Source organism: Mchenga conophoros, linkage group LG18 (assembly GCF_057382185.1).
Source record: "Mchenga conophoros isolate Kocher_MC1m ecotype Shallow Benthic linkage group LG18, M_conophoros_male_GT1.1, whole genome shotgun sequence".
NCBI lineage: Eukaryota > Metazoa > Chordata > Actinopteri > Cichliformes > Cichlidae > Mchenga > Mchenga conophoros.
The window spans coordinates 11,502,887-11,523,814 of NC_140543.1; the positions used below are offsets into that span (position 1 = coordinate 11,502,887).

The window sequence follows — 20,928 nt, forward strand, 5'->3', positions numbered from 1 at the left end:
CTGTGTTTCCTGTTGGCCATCTGACAGCACCTCTATTGAATCCGGCAGAACTGCTGGGCCCATGTGTACACAATCCCCTAAACCACCACCACCACCACACACACACACACACACACACACACACACACACACACACACACACACACACACATACACAAACAAACACACACATCTGCACACAGCTCGAGTTTTGCTGATCAAACAGGCTGCTGTTTATGTGTTTACTGGCAGAGTTTGGAGTGCGGACTTAATTGTGAGCACGCACTTTTCCAAATGTCTGATCTGATATCGAACCTGTGGTGTGACCGTAAAGAGGGAGCAGCTAGTCAGCTGGGTTGTGCAGTTTGCAGATGCTGCAGTGGCCATCGCTAGAACACAATGCTTTAGGTGGTATTTTGATATGAAGATGCTCTGCTGTTTCATCAGATATGTTGACTAAGAATCTTTGACAAGGTGGCAAAAAGTGTTCTGTTTAGGCTAAACATCAATTTCAAAACTATAATATTCTTAAAAATAAAATGTTTAGTTAGAAGATTGCCCAAATAAGGTGAAATCCCAGAGCAAATTCTTTGTGGAAAGCAAAGACAGATTAATGCTTTCTCTCATGGGTAAAAACAGGCTGGAGAGAATTAAGCAATAATTTTATTATTATCAGAAACCATTAAAGAGAAAGGAATCAGACATCAGGCAAATTCTTCTGCAATTGAACTCTGCACGATAGTTCAGTGTATGAATGTTTGAGTTTAAAATAGTTTTTAAATTGATCACCCAAATAAAAAATATCAGATATGATAGAAAAAAAAGCTGACTGCATGAAGTTCAGATGTTCTTGGTGCTTTGCTCAAAGTCTGAAGCAGTTAAATTTATATTAAAAGAGGGCAGCAATACGCAGGTAAAACTCTAACATTGCAGCAACCTGTGTGTTTGTGTTCGTCCAGTCACTTAAATCATTTTTAAATGACAAAACCTTCTCTGCTTCTCATATGAGAATATCTGACACTAAACTAAACAGATGATATCCTTATTTTCTCTGATAGTAAATGGAACATATTTGGGTTTGAGCTGAGAAAAAAAGAATCCATCTACAGTAAAGTTATCACTTTAAACTGTTAAAGCTTTGACCCATCACAATTTGCCAACAGGTCAAACAAATAGTGAAGGAAATAAAATGTTGTTTAATAATAAAGATCGCTGTTAGTTTGAAGCCCAGATTAATCGTTTGTTCTCTGAACATATTTTATCTGGAAAGTAGTACAAAGACATTGTGGATATCTTTCATGGTATCATAATAGACACAAGTTCTTAGTTTCATGCTCAGATGAAAACAGCTGATGTGGTATCTCGTTCATGACTTTCTTCTGAACGGTTTCATTTTACTCCTTTATCTCCCAGTGCTTGGCTTCGCTTGGCACTGCGCAGTCTTATCTCCTGCCACGTTTCATCATTTATGAGGCCTAAAACTGTGAAATTAGTTGGTTGCAAAATTCTGGTTTGGCTCGCCTGTGTCTAGGCTTTGTGTGTTTGTAATAGTAGGTTTAACTGGAAGAGACAAAAGCCCGATTCAACCGTGAATGGGGATTTTTGCAGTAACCGGTTTATCTTAAAAGAAGGTCAGTTTATTTTCATTCCCTGTGTTAAAATCTTCTGATGGTGAGTCATGCAGCAAAGGCAAATGGTCAGGAAGGCTGCGGTCAAGTGTCTGCAGGCTAGCAGTGGGAGCAGAGCCATATAGATACATTTGGATTATCTGTACATCAAATATGGTTAGAGACCAATTTAGACTTAAAGCTCAGAGCAGACGATTAATGGGGTTAGCATGAAAATTTGCAGGTTTAGAAAGTGTTTAATGCCACATTTAATGTGGATAAAAATTCAAGTGGGTGGATTAAAACAGTGTAAGATGAAAAATGATAGATTGTGAGTCATTCCCTCCTCAGTCACCTGAGAGGCTTAGGCTGAAAAACCCTCGCCTACTTGCTAAAAAGCTTTGAAAAAGAAAAGAAAAAAGATCAATAATGATAGTGCTCTATTTATGTCATTATATTTGTGATTTTGGCATGTGGCAGGCCAAGCATTCATGCGTACTTGAAACTAATCCCAGATGTTTGCAATTTGCCCAAAGATGACAGCCCCAACAACTTTTATTAACTTTTGTTAGTTTTCGCTGGTCTGCATCTGAGAACTGAGAAAACCTGAAGGTGCTCTTACTTCACAGCTTCAGCAAGGGAAAAGTCAGAGCCAAGTCAAATGTCGATGAATGGGTCCATTGAGCGTGCAAAGATAAATAAAAGCACCATTTTCAGCATTTAAATGTAATTTTTTGAGTAGTTCAAGAGCAGTAGCTGCCGATGTCTGTGACTGAGACGATAACTCGTGCGGCCGACCAGGTTGTAAACTCTGAGCTTGTTGATATAACCGCAATGAGAAACTTAGGAGGTCAGACTGTGTGTCCACATTTTATACTAAGTCACTGTGTACTTTCTTCCCTGACTCCCTTCCCCTGACCTAAAAAGGTTCAACAAAATATAAGCAGCTATGCAGTTTATTACATTCGTTTTGCACAAACTAAGAAAAACTTGAAATATTAAGCAGATGTCACAGAGCAGAGTAACCGAGCAGAGAGTATACACATCTGGGAGTGTGAGTCACTTTATTTAGACAGCAGAGCTGCTTAAATAGTTAAAAAATGAACTTGTCAGTGCAGATGGTCAGCCTGCTTCAGGAAATGAGGAGCATCATGGATCAATACATCAATTAATGGTTTTTGGAAGTCATGTTTGCACTCAAGCTTTTTAAGACATCATGAAACCAAAAGGACCTTCTTCATGTGCCTGGATGGGGCGTGAGTATGTGTTTGTGTGTGTAATGCTGGGAAGGTGTTACATAAGCCAGTGTCATGTGTGGTTTTACATCCTAAATACTGAGACAGTGTTCTGAGGTTTGACTAAATTCATAGTGGAAGCGTGACTGCAGGTTGTATTTTTTATCGTAAATTAATTCATATTATTGTGAAAGGGAAAATGTGTAAGCCAGTGATAAACACCTTATTTCTTTGGTAGGTGAAAAATGGGGGAAAGCTGAATATTTGAGAAACTGCAACCAGTGAACGTTTCGCCAAAACAGTCGATTCATTTTCAGTAGTTGCCAAGTAATTACTGTTGAAGCGCTAAAGGGCTAAAAAGTAGCTAACAGCTTCACATTTATTTGTTTTACTGACACAATAAACTGAACAAAAGCCAGCCCTGGTCTTTCATTCTGTCCTGATGTAAACTTTTGTTAAAAGATAAATGACATGAAATTGGAGCTGGAATAAAAAAAAACAAAACTGTAATAATTTTACACCAGAATTAATTAACCTTCATTTTGTGTTTTGGTTAAAAATCAAACACTGTACTTTCAGACTTTTGTCATGGGATTACACACTCTTCATGCTCCAGCCACATGGCTGTGATTCATTTAAAGTTTTGGCAACCAGACGTTATTTTCCTGTTTTGAAATCTCTGAGGTACATCGAGTATTTTAAGGGCATCTGGTGCATGACGCTCGCCGCACTGCTGCAAAACATTCAAAGATTTCATTTTGTAGAGTTTAATCCTAAAAAATGATCTGGTTTCAATAACGTCCCTGCAAAACTCTGAAATCTGCACATGTGATATGAAGCTGCGCTTAGTGAGGCATTTTACGGCATGGAGGCAGATATAACCGCAGGCTGCTCAGTCAGCTAATTGTCCCTCTTCACATCCGAGGACTATCAGGTCTTTACTGTTCTTCAAAACAAACGGCAGTTCATTGACTGACTTAAGCACAGGCTGGTTTAGTGATGCGGGCCAGATGAACAGATAATGAGGTTTGTGAGTGTGAAGTTTAGTTAGAGGAATGTTTGATGTTTTACTACTTTGAGCCAGCAGGAACATTTTAATGATTTTCACCACATGTTTGTCTCAAGTATCTGTTCAGTGACGATCTGACTGCTGCCAGTGTCTGCACGTTATTTACTCCTACACATTATGTAATGCAAACGAAGCTGTAAACACATTACTGAGCTGGTCAATTTTCTGTCTTTGTCTCTGCAGCTTGCCTGTTCAGGTACAATGTCCTGTCCTTCGTCTACCTCATCTATCTCCTGCTTATTCCACTCTTCCCAGAGCCTACAAGCACAACAATGCAAGGTAAGCTCTACAGTGCCCCTCTGAAGCTGTGTAGTTTCAGTGGCTTTGCCATCACCCTAAGAATCTTGACTGTTTCCCAGAGTTTGAATTGACTTGTTGTTCTCTATAATACAAACCAGCCCTTCTGCAGGAGAGTTGAATTTCCTTAAGATGAGCATGGATTTGGCACATAGCTCAGTCCATGAAAGGTAATATTGGTTAGCGCAGGCATGAGTCCATCTGTAATAATAAAAATGATCTGCAACCGGCCAGCTCTGAGATAGAAAGATGTGATCCATTAGGACCACATCTAAGGAGCTCTTCATGAAAATTGCCATTTTAGGCTCAGGTTTAGTTTATTTGCTCATATAATACCCATATAAATGATACAAAACTAAATACATGAGTTGTTCTGTCGAGAAGACAAACACAAAAGAGCTTGTAAAATATCTCTTAGAGAAGAAAAGAAAAAGAAACTTGGGATGAGGACTGGTTTTGACAATGGCTAACCATTTTATTTGAAGAACAGAAACGGAGAAGTTTCTCTCCCCAGGCCATAACATCACGATCTGCGTGCGTCTGTGATGTTCATTAATTCATCCGATTTGAAGGTGGAGGTGACCTTTAACCTTTCTGGTGTTTTGGTTTAGATAAAAATGCAGGAAGTTTACAGCCGGTAAACAAGCTTCCATATGACAGCTGACAGCTATTTAGAATCCATTCATCCTCTGAAGAAATATGAATCACGGTGGACCTCTGCGGTTTATGAGAAGTGACTGAGGTGACTGTTCTCCTTACGGGTGATGAATGTGGGATTTAAGCCTCGCTTTTATGCACTTCATCCACCACAAAACACTAAACAGCACACCTCCCAGACCTCTAATAATATAGGCTTCTGCAGGAGACCACATGTAGTGTTTAATAATACATAAACCTATTTTGTCTGAGGGAGCGACGTCCAGTCCGAGATTCGTCTCTGCTCGTCTCCAGCTGAAATAACAATCAGGAAGTAAAGGAGGAAGAGAAAGAGAGGAGGTGCGGGAGAGGAGAAAGTGGACCACTTACAGTCTCATCAATAGTTAAAGAGACTTCTAGTAAAGCTGAACGCTCATGAAGCTGATAGCTGCTGATTTCAAGAGTCGTTCAACAGTCATGACAGGATATACATTAAGGATAATAATAATGATATTTAAAAAATAATATATCGATAATGTGTCAACAATACTCACAATAATGCTGTTACTATTTGTGTAACTGATTTTTTTTGTCTAGCTTTTGCAAACACTGGCCAAAGTAAAATTGCCCCCAAAAATCACATAAACACTGTTATAGGTGAATTAGACTGACGGACATTATTGTTGTTACGTTTTTATTTTCCTGCCTTAATGGGTGTTTTAATATCTATATTCTATATAAATATTCTTAAACTGCATGCTTCAAAAAACAAAAAAATATACAAAGTATTCCTGTTACTAATAAGGCTGAAATTAAGATTTAATTTTACATCTGATTATTCACATTTAATGTCTAAACAACTCACTTTTGTCAAAAGTACCAAACCCAAAAGACTAATCTTCACCCAGGTAATTTCCCAATTGAGGGATGGAACTGGCCAGTTCATTAGGTACAACTCACCAAGTGCTCATTAACACAAATCTGATTAGCCAGTCACATGGCAGCAACCCGGAGAGGATGCATTTCGCACGTGCTCACCAAAATTATACAATAAAAGCTTGGAAAACTGTTGCCTTGTCTGATGAGTCAGTCTTTCTGCTTCGACCGTCAGAATTTGGTGTGAACACCATTAAAGCGTTGCTCCACCCTGCCTCGTATCAGCAGTTCAGGCTGCTGCTGGTGGTGTAATGGTGCGGGGAGTATTTTCTTGGCGCGCAGTACCAACTGAGGATCATTTAAGCTGTAGGATTGTTGCTGCCATTGGTTAACTTCTCAAATTCAGATTTTATGAACTTCAGAACATATTCAACAGGTTTAGAGTGCAAACAACTTCACTCTGGTATAAAAAAAAATACTAATAATAAGCACTGAAAAAGAAATAAATACTAGAATAAATGTAAATGTATTTTATTGTTGTTTGATTTGATTATTAACAATAATTGGTATGTTTTCTTTTCTTATAATCAATCAATGTTAATTATTTCTGCAGTCCTGAGCAGTAAGTTCGAGTTTCCCTAGAGAGGCATTTCCAGGGATAATTACCAGCTGCTAAAAAATCTGTCGCTTATAAAAAGCTCTTATATAACTTAAAATAAAAAAGTCTTCAGACCCATTGAAACAATTCAGTTTTTCTTACTTTGTAGTAGAAATTTTTTGTAGCTGCAAACTAAAAGAACCAATCCACAAAAACGTATAGATGTCACAACGTCACACCTATGTGACAAGGGGCGATGACGTGCTGATTAAAAGGTCATTCAAACTACTATTAAAAAATGTTGGTAGGCCGCCACCCTGACAAAATGCCAGTTCTTTTGTTTACCCTTAAAGGAAAGTGGATTAAATTTTTAGTAGCTTATGTTTATGTGACCTTTCACCGCGCATTGTCAGAGTATCCAAAACAGGAGAGGAGTGAAGTCATCGGCGTCAGAAAGTAGGAGATATCCTTCCAGTGCAACCTGCCAGGACATGCGTCCCATCTGTCTGCCTCAGCTGTCTGTCATCAGGGAGGGGGCTGCAGGCTGACAGGCTCACTATGAGGAAGTTATGGAAGGAGGACTTTAATAACAGGATAATATACAGTGTACAAAACAGCTGGAACAATTACGATGTTGTCATTGCACAAACAGCTGATTGTAGGTAGATATTGTTTAGAGAGTTGAAGGGGAGAGGCGTCTCATATTTCTACCATGTACAGTCCAATTCAGTACCTTTAAGATGCACATTGGCTTAAAATAATCACCATGGAAACACTGAATCAAATTCATTTGATCTCTGTTTATATTGTTACCAGATAATCCTAATTTCTAGTAACATTCCTGTTAATTCATATGTTAAAAATCAGCTTTTGACACTAAGCGCCAATTAGACACAGGCAGCACAAACTTATAAAAAGCATCTTATTTTGCAGTAAAGACTCACATGTTCAAAATCATTTTAGAGGGAATTAGGTAAATAGATTGAGCTAAATTCACTGCTTTGTTTTGATGGTCTGTTTCATTCAGTCTTTTCATCTTCGAGGACATGCAGCAGTTAAATCTGTTAAGTTAATTTAAAACGAATGTTTGACATGAATAATTCATTAGGTGCATTTTGCTTTGAAAAGCTGCAGCGCGGCTGTGTGCCCGCGGATACGTGAGCACAGAGACAATATTTTATGCAACTTGTTGTTGTTGTTTTTGTGTTTTACTCTCTAATGCCATAATTGCAGTATTTAGCTCAATGTACCTTTGAAGGCATTCCCAGTGGAGGTGAACAAAATCTAAGCTGTTGCTTTTAAAAGAGCAACAAGCATTGCGAGAGCTTTAGCAGTAGGTGTTACAAGCTTTGTGAAATCTGTAGTCTTTTAGCCGTCTTACATGACTTCACATAAATATTTGATGTTATGGGTTATATGGTTATCAGGTTTATGTTTTAGCTTGCAGACTTCTAATTTGGCTTTTTTTCTTTTTAGTCTTTGTCATGCTTTCATGCTTTTTAACGACCTGAGATGCTTTTTCTTTTATTGTTAAGTCGGACAGCAGGCTTCCCCATAAATTGAACTGGTCTTTAAAAGACTTAATTAGGCTTTTCTGAAACTGTGATTTGGCAGGACAGCGTGTTTTGTCAGGTCTTAACGCTGTCAGATGGATGAAGTTCTTTGACTGTTTAGGAAAAAGAAGGAACCGTTAAAACCAAACAATGGCCTCTGTTTTGAAAGGGGGGGAAAAGTGCTCTTGGGACAGAATTTTGAAACTGAAAAAGTGACGCAGATTACTTTTTCAAGATGAGCATTGGCAAACAAGTCAGATGGCCGTCAGGCAGCAAAAATGTTCTATTACAAATAGGAAAAACAGGGGGTAAAGCCAAACAAGTTGCAATGTCCCGAGCCTTAGTACCAGTTTGGATGCAGAAGCTCGCAAAAACTCCTCATACCTCGCATTTACAAGCATTCTTTTCCCCCATTGTGAAAGCATTGGGAATTGCAAAGGGAAATTAACACAAATTGTTTTTACTTCAACATTTACTGCAAGAAGTCCAACGTGATGTGTTGTTGCACACGTTTGATAAGGTTAGCCCTCAGCGGCCTGAGGCTCAGCAGTAGCGCCTCACCTCAGCCAGGATATTACCCCACTGTAGTAAAACTGCTGTGCATTCCCCCACAAGGATGCAGTAAGTTTAATGAGATGGGGATGTTGCCCAGTGAAGAACCAAACTGTGCAGATAAGCAAAACTATTTAATAAAACATTGTTGATAGCCCAGCACAAGACATTACTGTTATTTATTAATCAAAGAACGAGAGCCTGATCCAGCTTCATTTGCCTTCTCTCGATCAAGATTTTCATTTTCATAATTAGTGGGAAACCTGCTGCTGAGAATTTTGACCATAACAGCTCCTGAAATTATCCCAAATACCTGTAGGTGCACCATAAAGTGGCCATGTGTTGAACAGCTGTGGCAGCTCCCCTGCCCGATCTCTTCCACCCTCCCAGGATCAGTCATCCACTGACAGCTGTATTCTTCACAGTCAACACCTTCATGTTCATGGCCTCCAACAGCCAAGTCCTTAACTGTGAACACCAACAGACACTGAAGCTGAAGAGCAGAATTAAGTTCAAAATCTTATAGACGGTAACTTATCGACTTAGAGGTCCTGTGGTCCACCAAAACGTTTATTTGTCTTGTCAGTAGAAATCAGCTTTGCTCAATAGTAACGTTACCAGCTCTTGACCAGGATATGTATTGTGATCCACTGAAAATCCCTCCTGGGTGCTGTCCCAATCACCCTCACCTTCTTTACCAATTTATTCAAAACAGCTCCAGACTCCAGGCACTGACTTTTTCTATGAGAAACAGCTGTCTGTTTTCAAATCCATTCAGTCCTAAACTGAAGTCCTAAGAAAACTACACGAAATGGCACTTTTTAAATATGTCACTCAAACTCAAAAAGAAGCAAAATTTCACTTTTGTGTTTGATAAAGTTCTCAGTATCTACACAAGCAAATCAGCGCATAGACTTTTCTGTGTTTCAGTGGATGAATGAACATGTGGGAATCTTTAAACTGAGCCGTGTTGAACTCACTGTAGCTGTTCTCCTCTGTTAGGCCACACAGGGCGTCTCCTCCAGTCGCTCTGCTTCACCAGTATGTCCTTCCTGCTACTCCACATCATCTATCAGATTACCATCCACAGCCTCGTGGCCGGGAACTCCATCGCCTCCAACTTCAACTGTGAGTACACTGCAGCCATTGTAGTAAACGCTCTAAGAGTAGCGACGTTTGTTCTGTATACAGAAATAAAATAAAATCCCTCACGGGTCAAGAATCCAAGAAGCAGGAATGGAGTTTATTGATTGAGTGGTCTTCTGTTGTTCTTGCCTTCTGGAAACATTTAAAAAAGACATGCAGGAAGCACCTTATTCGTTTTTAGAAAAGGGGATAGACTAATAAAGATGAATTAAACCCTTTAAAATCATTTTCTGCCAAAGTGTGAGTCAAGGCAGAGGTATGTGACCGTTGCAGTTTGTTTCTTTGCACGATTACATGAAAACTAGCAAGGTGGAGTTTATGAAACTTGGTAGAGCGGTGGAGTATGGGTAAAAGTAGAGCTCATTAATTTCTGGTGTAGATCTGGATAGGGCAGAGGTCGGCAGCTTACCTCTGGGTTAAGACGTTGGCACTGGCAGAGCATTTAAGGGTATTTTTCTATAAAATCATATTTTTATTGGATCAAATGTCTTTTGCAGGGAACTTATTGCTTTGGTTGTATTCACTGGGAAATCAAATATGGTAAACAAAAACACCATCTTTTTCTAACCTGTAAGAGCTTAACCCTGGTTTACACTTGTGTGGGTAACCTAATGGTAGATTTGGCTTAATTTGGTCATGTTGCACTTTGATTATTTACCCTGTAAATATTTCTTTTCTGAGAAAATACCGTGTTTTAAATCATGCGCGTTGAAAAAATGTCCAGCCTGCTTTAAAAATGCAAATTACCTGCATTACTTTCAAATAATTTGAATTTAATAAGCCTAAGATGTCAAGTTGAATCAAATGTTTGTATCTGAAGAGTTTTTAGGGCCTCAGTCGCAGGCCTAGAGAACATAAAGCCGTTCTCTCTGATCAATCATAGACTTTTTTCATTCCCACATAGCCAAAATAGCTCCAGTGTCTGATTACACCTTTTAAAGAGGTGTACACATACGAGCTGTGATGTAGCCTCTGTGCTCCTGCAGCTGCACGTAGCTGCTGGAGTTATTGCGTACAGCAGAAATATAAATGAGGCTAAACCTGACTGTAAAGACATTAACCATGATTTACTTGCACAGAACGGATGTTTTTTGGGGGGTGGGAAAGACCAGATAAGGCGGATTCTCTTCCTGTTCATGACCGACTATGTGCACACGTGTGTCCCATCAGTCTCACGTGCCCTTGTATACCTGCACTCTGACCAGCCCCTGATGCAAGGTCACAAAGTTGTATATCGCCAGAGAAAGTTGTAGCTTTTTCACAGCCTGAGGCAAGGTTTCCATCCAAAACACTAAGTGAAGACATGCACCATTTGCAGGAGAGAACACACTTCGCTCTGAATAGTAATTCAGGTTTTTTTTTTTTAGATACCTTCATTCTTATTGCATTTTGTCACATCATGAAGATTTATGGATCCGACACATTCCTCAGTGTAATTAGCTTCTTTGTGCCATATGGCAATGCAGAGAAAAAGGATACTTGGTGCCAGTAAAGCAAACATTGTAAGTTCCTGACTCAGTGTTGGGAAGGTGTTAATAGCTGGCTTTGGGTTTCTCATGAAACTCTGTATCAAACTGTAAAATATGAACGTGTCTAGACGGGACAGACCCTGACCTTATGTTATAATGACTTGTTCTCTCTAATGGAAGCGGCTCGGTTTTCTCCGCCGAGAAACGGCCAACTCACAAGGTAGAACGAACCTTATCGCCTCAGGCAAAAACACACGACACCTCTCAGAGAGGGTAGACTAAATATTCTGTCAAGGAAGTCCTTATTCCTAAAGTCTCCGGGGCTCCAGTTTTTTGGCAGATCAAACCCTGGAGTGACACCATAAATTCTGTCCAGTTATTTTATATAAATTTGTATTTTTCATTCAGTGGAAGCACTTTGAAACGCATGCTTTGAAAGTGCTATACAAATAAACTTTCATTATTATTATTTTGTGTAAAAAATGAAACAATCCAGTAAAAACAGTGAAAACAGCAACTTTCTCTCTAGCCAGAGCAAGTTGTGTGACAGTAAATGTCAAGGATTTGTTGTGTAAAAGGCAGATTGTGTGCTAGGACTTGAGAAACAGGAGTGAACTTAAAAATCAGCTTTAATGCTGTTAGCTCACAATAATACAAAAGTCCAAACATCTGCATAGCAGAAGCTGGGTATCTGAATGCCAGGGATCTTTAGGAAAACAGGCTAGGGAGACACACAGCCATGAGGGACGACAATACAAAGGACAAGAGAAAACTCAGACGATATATGCATACAACAGATAATGTGGGGAGAGATAACAGGTGGGAGGACAGCTGTAACTAATCCAGAACCTGAGACAAAGGAAGTAAAACATCACACAAGACACAGAGAAAAACAATAACTAAAATAAAACAGGAAGAGATAACGGCAACAGAGATTAAGCATGACACGGAAATAGAAGGGAGGCGGGAATACCAGGAAATTCAAGGAATTAAATATGAAACAAATTCTAACCAAGAACAACCTAAATTTGAAACTGAAATCTGAGAATATGAATAAACAGACACCAACCAGGAAATGTTGTTATAAGAAAAATACAAAACTCAAAACACATGATTCGTATCTCCAAAAGAATCAAGAACCCATAAACCCAAAACCCTGCGGCCAAGACCCAGAGTCCATGATACAAAAAACTGTAGCGTAACCAGCCAGATGTTAAAGTTTCTGTAGCCCAAACCTTCTGCTGTAGGGCAAGAAATACAGATTATTGCAGTAAAGAACACAAATACATGACTTTTTAGAAATCAGCTGCATTTTAACTGACAACCTATTCACTCACATAAGCAGATTAACTCAAGACAAATCAGATACACTTTAGCTTTGACATCCAGAGTTAGCGTGACTAAAATCTGGAAGAGATGTATGAATCACAAGAGAAAGAAAAGAGTCCAGTGAAAAACATTTTACTGAATGAATATCAAATTGGTAGCACGATGTAAAAACCCACAGATATGTAACATGCAGAAAAGCACAATGACCAGCTTTAAATAATAAGTCTGTTTATATTTTTTTTTATATATTTTTGATTATAATAAATCAAGTCAAAGTGAACTTCCGTCGATTTATTAATTTAATTCCGCTTATCCAGCTCGGATTCACGGGATCTTGAGTCTGTCCCAGCTTCTAAAAAAGGACACGAGGCTGGGTATCCCCTAGACAGGTCGCCAATCTGTCGTAGGGCCAACAGAGAGACAGAAAACCATTCACGTTTTAGCCAGTTAACCTAACGTGATAGTTTTTGTGGGAGGAAGCTGGAGTACCCGGAGAGACGGGCAAATTACACAGATAGACCTCAGCCGACCCACGACCTTCTTGGTGGTTAGTTGAACTGGTTCTGCTATCAAATATTGTGTGTGCAGCTTAGCATGTTCTAGTTTTTATCTGTTTGCTAGCCCATTGTTACTCAGACACTATTAATAACACATTAGTGAAACACTGCTATTCTAGTTGACATGTTCCTTAATGAGTGCTCGGACTGTTTTATTCTGACTCGGTCCATATCCTGTCTCTAAATGCTCGTGCGTTGCCGTTGGACATTGTGGAGCCTTTTTAAAAAAGAAATTAAAATAAATATTTGTCAGTGGGTTTTAAGAATCCTGCTTTCAGAAGTAGTGGATGTTGACACACTGAGGAAGTCAGAAAGTGCTTGGACTGGGCAGCACATTGTTTGTTTTGTAGATCTTGAGATTAGCTGACAGTAAGAAAGTAAAGTATATCAGACTTAATTGTTAAGACTGATTTAAATCAATAGAGGCTGTCAATTCAAATAGATACCCTTGATAATTGTTTGAGCAGGAACAGTAAATATATTAAAACAAAAAGCCCCCCCCCCCGTTTTGTTCCTCCAGCAGTGCAAAAAATAATAAAAGATAAATAAATAATTTGGTGTACATGACTTACTGTCCTCCCTTGAATGCACACCACTCCTGGTATTTTAAACATGCTTAGTATGGATTCTTGCTATCTAAAGTCAGGCTATTTATGCTTTGCCTTATCTCACACTGGAATTTCAGTAAAAACCACACTGAGTAGATCAAAAACATCCTTGTATCGTGTCAAAACAACATTTCGCAGCACACTTCTTTTAAACAATCTGCACCCAATCTTGCACAATATGCAAACCGATGATTTTGATTCACTGTGATGATTTGTATACATGTTGTTGGCTTTTCCACTTCCTGAAGTTAATGTCAGCCTGTTGATATTGATATTTTAATGTTATTTCTATACAACAGGAAGTTAGGCATTACTCTTTGTCTTCTCATTCTGCCGCCTGAGAAATAGCCTTATCTCAGATTTTCTATATCTGGCATTTAGCCTCCTTGACACCCTTTTCCTTTTGGCAGTCGAGTATAAACAAGGAGTCCTCCTTCGCAGTTAGGTGGTTATCCTCTCCCCGGATAACTTCATATAATTTCCTCCGTTCACCGCAGCCAAATACGCCATTAGAGCAGTAAGCTGAGTATGAGTATGAATGAGAAAACCTTTCCAAAAAAGCTGACACCTCCAGCTGTTGGAGCAGGTCAGCGACTGGTCACCAGATGAGTCCGGGGACGCCTTCCTTTGGAGTCATCCGTCATTCCTGCATGCTGACTCGACATTGCATTTACAAACAGTTGAAAACATTTGTATTCCAGATGGGTGGAGTTCAATACATTGCAGATCTAAATTGCCAGTTTGTGACTAAAAAAAACAAGCTCCACTCACTTCCATATACTTTCCTTTGATTGTTTAAACTTTATGGTAGTTTTTAGCAGCAATCTGGTCACTAAGGAGCTTTTTTAAGTATAATAAAGGATTTGTGCATTCAATTTGTCTGATGGCAGTAGACATTTGTCCAGTCTGTAAGGGCTAAGCAGCCTAAAAAAACACGGCTGTGCAGCGGTGGTCTTTGTAAAGCCCCATTGTTATTCCCTTTTGTATCCACACATGTCTTTCCTGCTGTTTCCTTAATGTGCAACACTTACTAAACTCTCAGATTGTCTGATATAATTATGATGTGCTGAAATGTCGATTGTGCTTATCACCATCCTCTGTGGAAAAGGGGCAGCTGGCATTAGGTCCCAGAGATAGAAGCGAGAGTGCAAAGAAATGCAGCACTGAGAGGTTAACAGCCCAGCAAGTACAAAGGGTGTTTTATGGTGTTCGCATAAAGTGTGAGGACAGGTATTTTTGGTGCCCAGCTGGGGTGAAATGTGGCCTCGCCTCGGCAGGCAGAAAGTCTCTCTTCTAGAAGTCTCCGTGCTGAGTTCAGTCTGCACTAGAAAGTATTCCTAAGACATCCTATGCATCAGACTGGCCTTGCTTTACCTCTGACATTCCTCGAGCATGATCTCACACACAGGATGGATTTCCTCTTACATCTGTAGGTTTGGTTTTGGGGGTGGGTTGAAGTTGCATGTTGCAAACTGACTGCATTTGCTTAATGCATCACTGGGTTTTTATTTTAAGATTTAAACAGGGCATTAAGTAATCTATGAACTCTATCAAGCTCTGTGGGTGATTTTTAGGAATTAGGACAACATGAGTGGAGCTTATCTCCTACTGTGCAAGTTTCTGGCACTCCCCTCTTTCCTGACCACTTAAGCTACTTGTAAATGACACAAACAGCAAAGCAGCGAGCAAAAGCAAAAGAACAAAAGGTGCATAGAAGAGCTGGTGCTAGAGATGTTTTAATATTCACTGAAACTGCTGCTCAAAATCTCTAAAGTCTAATTTTGCTTATGTCATTTTGATTGGAGTTTTCACTGTTGTTTAATCTCATGATTAAAGCTGGCGTGAGTAATTTTGGACCTTTGGAGGAAAAAAAAGATTCCAAAGGAAAACACAGCCACGATAAACCGTTGGCTTGTAGGTTTGTTATGGTTACTAACAAATCCAGTGGACACAGACCAACAAGTTGTTGGATTCATGTTTCAGGTCAGTGGAATTTGCAGATTTTAAACTCAGGTTTGGTGCTTTTACTCCAAATAAAGACATGTGTGTCTTTAGCTTTTAACGTTGATGTTTGGCTCTCTGCTTTCTGCTCTTCTGAGCTTGTGTGGCACAGTTTTATGCAAGTTACTGAGAATCAGAGCCGTACTGCTGTGTGGAAACGTGGCTGAAAGCTGATGAGAGCTACACAGAATCTTTTTTTACATCAAATTGAACAAATACTATGTTTAGCTTTGCTCTCAGCGTGCAAATAGATTGTTTGGTGTTTCAATTCTCTGCTCCACACATGATAAAATGGTTGCTAGTCACTGGTAAATTGCAGTGTTGCTTAGTACCACAGAGACAATAATTACTAATTTCCTTTTGTTCTTTAGGGTGTTTAGCTATTACTGAATGAGTCATTCACACAACCTAGTTTGTTTCCTCCATCAGTGAGCTCTTTTAGATGGGAGTAACTGAGTGGAAGTGGACTGATGAGTCTCAAACAGCGTTTGATGTCAGGGTATGTCATGTAGCCCCCTCCTTTCACAGATGTGTGTATGTTTGTTTTCTTTCTTTCCTTTTTACTTTGTAAAATTCTTAATAACTGTGGTGATTTTTTTTTGATTAACAGGAAGACATTTTATTTAAAGAAAAATATATATTTATATATGCCTCTCGCCCTAAGACAACTGGGATAGGCTACAGCCCAGTTTGATCACTGATGAAAGATAATTGTACTTACTTGTTTTGCTCAATGTAGTAAATGTGTAACAAGAATTGCTGTGAAAAAATGTCTGTTTTCAGTTTTTTTAGCTTGACAAGCTGGCAGTAGCTGGCTTGCACAGCGGAGACACGGCAGATAAGATGAAGATGAAGTGTTTTATCTGCTTTATCTGTGTTGAGCTAAATTCAGTTCAGCATATAATTACTACCAATAGACAAAACAGATGGACTACTGATACGTCATTTAGTTGAGTCACACTGACGTTGTGTTTTCTGTGGCAGTAGAACAAAGGCCGAATGAGTGCTGTTCTTTCGTTCTCCCGAGCTCATGAATTGAATACCTGGAAATCTCCTTGTGGGTGTTGGAGTGATGGTCAGGAACACTTCAACCAATGCAAAGTGTGGAAACGAGGCTTTGGTTTTTATTTTCTCGTTTATACATGAAGGTTACACGAGCACCGCGAACGATCCTCTGTATGAAATTAAAAGATGAGCTGATGCTATCACTGGATACATTAATAGAAATGGTTTCTTTCTAATTATTCAGTTTTATTTTTGTTTAATTTGTTTCTTGATCAACCAACTTCCTAATTGTTTCTAATGACTGTGATCTAACAATTATTAACTTTAAAGGTGCTTTTCTTTGCCAGACCTTACCCTGTACTCACTAAATTACTTCATATATTTGTGTACAGGTTCCTCATGGGAGAAATCCATAAGACAAATTGGCTTTGAAAGGTAAGATAAGATTTAAACTAATAATGAGTTATAAATAATAATGATGCTAATAATAATAATAATTCCACTCATCGGTTCTGCCTGCACTTGGGCTACAAAATGATTTCAGTTCATGTGCTGAAGGTGGAAAACAGTGGCACAGTCTACAGAGTGGATATGGATACTTTATTTATATTTTATAGCACAAAAACACGAGTGAGCGAGAGCGAAAATCAAAATTAATGTAAAGAGTACTGTAACAAATTACTTTCTCTGGGAGTAATTAAGTAGCGCACTGCATTACTTTTAAGAAAAGTGTTCTGTGTTCTATGTGTAATAATTACTGAATTACTTACTAAAATTATTTATGTAGCAAATAAAAAATAACAATAAAGAGAGAAACAAGACAAAACCAAGGTGCTGTCCACATTATGTGGCTGACAAAATTAAAAATATTTATGAAAAAGTCAGGATAACAGAATGTTAATGTATGATCAGTTAGTTTGGACATGCAGGGACGTAAAGCAGAGTCGAGTCTGAGCAGGGAATCAAGCAGTCTGCACCAACTAAAGATGAGACACTATGGACTGAGCGGTCTGTAGACACAGTGTGTGCAGTCAAAACTTTATAATTTTGTGTGGAAAAAAATTAGGTGAAATAAGATTTTTTAAAAAGTAGAATTTAGAAAATAAACTATTGTATAATGTGATAAACTAAATAACAAAATATACCTTATAAAATAACTATACAAAAAAAGGGGTCACCTGAAAATCATTAAAAACAAACTAAAACTAAATATTTGTACGAAATGAAAACAAAATCAAAATAAACTAATTCAGTTTTGAAATTGAAACCCTGCTGAGCGATGATAACACATAAATAGTACAACTGGGGTTGCAATAATAATGCAGTTTTAAGGAAATATCTTTAAAAATAAATTATTTTAAAATTCACATTTTCGCTTCACCTTTTTGTATCACCGCTCTGTTTGCAGGAGGTGGCACCGACCGTGCAAAGTGTCTTAAATATAGCAGCCCCACAATAACATTAAACATCACTTATTACTGTAGCTGCAGTGGCTCGTCATGTGCCCAGCTTCATAAAAGCTCCAAACCTGTCCCTGTGTGGATTCTTGTTGAACGCTAAACCCACTTATGTTTGACAGTGGGTTGACAGGCCTATTTTTCAAAGCTTTTGCTGTTGTGTCTGCCTCCCCCCCACACACACATGATCATATTAGATGTGGTTTCCTGAGTACGGGAATGTCCTAACTCAGCCACGTCCTTTTTTCCAGTACTCAACATCCTTCATACTGTAAGTGGCGGAAGTAGAGCCATAAACATTTCATCCCATATGCATTTACCTGTTTGTGTCGAGGGTCATATACAGTATATGAGCAGTGATTACAGTTGGCTTTGGTGCATTTTAATGCCTAAATGGACCTGAGCTCAGATGTATCCAAGCCTGAAAACGATTCACAGCTGTTGTGTGACTTTTTCAGTCATGCTGAGTGTTCAGTTTACTCAGGATTGACCTTTGCAGATCCTTCATAAATACCAAATATTTATATACAGGGCATATTTTATTTGGTCTATATTTAAAGTTTTTCACTGAGGTGGCGTGACTAATTCCAGCTGTAGCTTGGACCAGTGAGGACAGGTCCGAACACTACTGATGTTTTTGTGATTCCCTCATACGATAACTATGGGAAAAGTGGGAGTCACTGAAGTTACTGGCTCAGCCCCGTTTGGCTCTGATGGTTTCCATCTCTTTCATCCATGTGAGGATGCGCGAAGCTTCACAACAATGAAGCAAATGGAAACAGGCGTCCTTGAGCAGATTAAACTCCACAACAGAAGCCAGAGGCTCATCTATTTATCGGTGTGTGCGTTTTTCCATCAAGATGATTAGCACTCTGGTTTCAACTTGTTAACTTTTATAAGCTTTATATAAGCTCAAGACCAGAATCCAGAATGACACTGGCTGTTTTTTTTCTCTTTTTTTTAAAATTACAAGTATTTGGTCTGCTTTTTCTCTGCAGCCTGAGCCGCAGAATCACCAGTATGGTGTGTTTATTGTAAACTGTTTAATTACTCTTGGAGCCCAGCATGAAATGTAAAGAAAACACTTTAGTGGCCAAAGACAGGATGGAGCGCTATTGCTGTAAAACCAAAATAGAAATTGGTTTGGATGATAAAAGAGAGTTTTAAAGCTTTTGAAACCTGTTAGCCATTTCAGGGACAATTTTTATTTGATTTAATAGAACATGCAATCATGACACCTCATAAAATGCGTCCTCGGGCAGCATAAATGCATCTCTCTGGATTATTTGAAGTCTGAGATTACTGCAGCAGTCATGGCAACTGTCCGCCACCAGTGTTTAGCTTCCTGTTTGAACAAACCTTTTTGTATTTAATTAGACGTGAACGGACTAATCAAATAACAAATGTTGCAAAGGCAGTGTTTGTTCACAGCGCTATAACTACAAGAGTTTAAACAGCGTCATGTTTTAATATATCAGTAATAAAAACCCCGAGCTGTCTTTGTGTAAATATGATTTGTTTATTAAGTGTTGTCAAGAGAATTCAGACAGATGGACAAACATCTCAAAATGATCCCTTTATTTAGTCCTTACTTTTCTTACTCCATGCAGATGAAAGAGAAAAGAAATAGGGCTAATTACGCCAGCTGCCTCCGTACGAACAAAGGATGCAGTTTTTAGGGAAGTAAACATGTTTTTCACAGTTTAGTTAAAAACAGAAAATAACGCTCTCCCTCTCTCATGGCCTTTTTGTTTGAATGGAATTTAACTCGTTAACAGCAATATGTTTAAAGCCCGATTTCATTAAAGAGGGTGGTACTGCATATAAAATCTGAGCACAACACATATTAAAAGAGCACTTGAGTAAGGGAAAAATACAGATTCCCATGCGTTCATGTGAACAGGTGGTGTTTTGCTTCAGTAATACCTGTTCTCGTGATTCTCAGTGCAGCTCCTGTCTGCCTGAAACGGATTAGAATGAATTAATAACTTTTCTTTATTTTAGTTTTAAAAAGTCAGAGATACAGAGGGACATGTGACGTGAACTCAGCCAGGTTCAAACACAGGGCAGCACCTGTTTATGGGCCAAAGTAAACTAAACAATCGACCAGGAGTCCCTGGATTTCTCAGAAAAACTGCTTCATATTAGACCTCATTGTCCACGGGCAGTTAAGCCTGTTTTATCTTGTCCCAATTTCAATCCTTTATGTGTTATTGGCCCGCAAGATTCCTTCAAATCACGATTTTTGGGATTCATCTGCACTTTGAGGAACCGAGCGTCTGCTTTCTGTCAGCGTCTGTGTCCCATCTTTTGTCTGTTTGTCCCCAGCGTGAGAGGTGCAGATGCGGGGAATGGCATCCGAGTGTTCATCCCCGATATCGGCATGTTTATGGTCGGCTTGGGCATCTGGCTGCTGTGTCGCAGTCTGGTCCAGAAGAGGCCGCCTGAGGACATGGCACAGTACAATGAAGACTTCCAATCAGAGGAACAGGTAGGTTTCATTTGAGCTGAAATGAAGTCCGTCTGTCTGGATGGTTTGAAAAGTTCTTTTAATTTTGTTGTTGTTCATTGTAATATTTTCTTACTCCATGAAAACTCCACACAATTAAGATATTCACGGTGGGTGGAAAAACAAAGTATTGGTCGGTTTCACGCAGAAAGAGAAAGGAATGGAGAGCAGTCTACTAATTGACTTATTGTTTCCTTTCCTGTTTGAAATAAAAAGTGAAGGGAGGTGTGGGTTAAAGTGTGGATTTCATAAAAAAACAATAAATCATTTAGGAAGCTGAGTACAAGCAGATTTTTGTGCCTAAAACAAAGAATAAAAGTGTCTTGAAGAGAATAATGTCTCAGTCTAGTCAGAGGAACTTTCAGTTGGCCGTAAACTCCTATGTAAACAATTTCACACAAACTGATTACAGACTTCAGCGCTGAGGAAAGAAAAAGTTGTTCAT

The 20,928-nt window shown here is 38.9% G+C and overlaps 1 protein-coding gene across 3 annotated transcripts in view; it reads left to right on the forward strand.

Annotated features, from left to right (window-relative positions):
* piezo2b (piezo-type mechanosensitive ion channel component 2b) overlaps positions 1–20,928 on the forward strand; it is a 92,082-nt gene that overhangs the window by 2,614 nt on the left and 68,540 nt on the right. For all 3 annotated transcript variants that reach the window (XM_085253616.1, XM_085253615.1, XM_085253617.1), the window contains exons 2-5: positions 4,074–4,169; positions 9,405–9,530; positions 16,910–16,952; positions 20,303–20,465. In XM_085253616.1, coding sequence (XP_085109742.1) covers positions 4,074–4,169; positions 9,405–9,530; positions 16,910–16,952; positions 20,303–20,465 — 428 coding nt within the window. The remainder of the gene's footprint in view (positions 1–4,073; positions 4,170–9,404; positions 9,531–16,909; positions 16,953–20,302; positions 20,466–20,928) is intronic.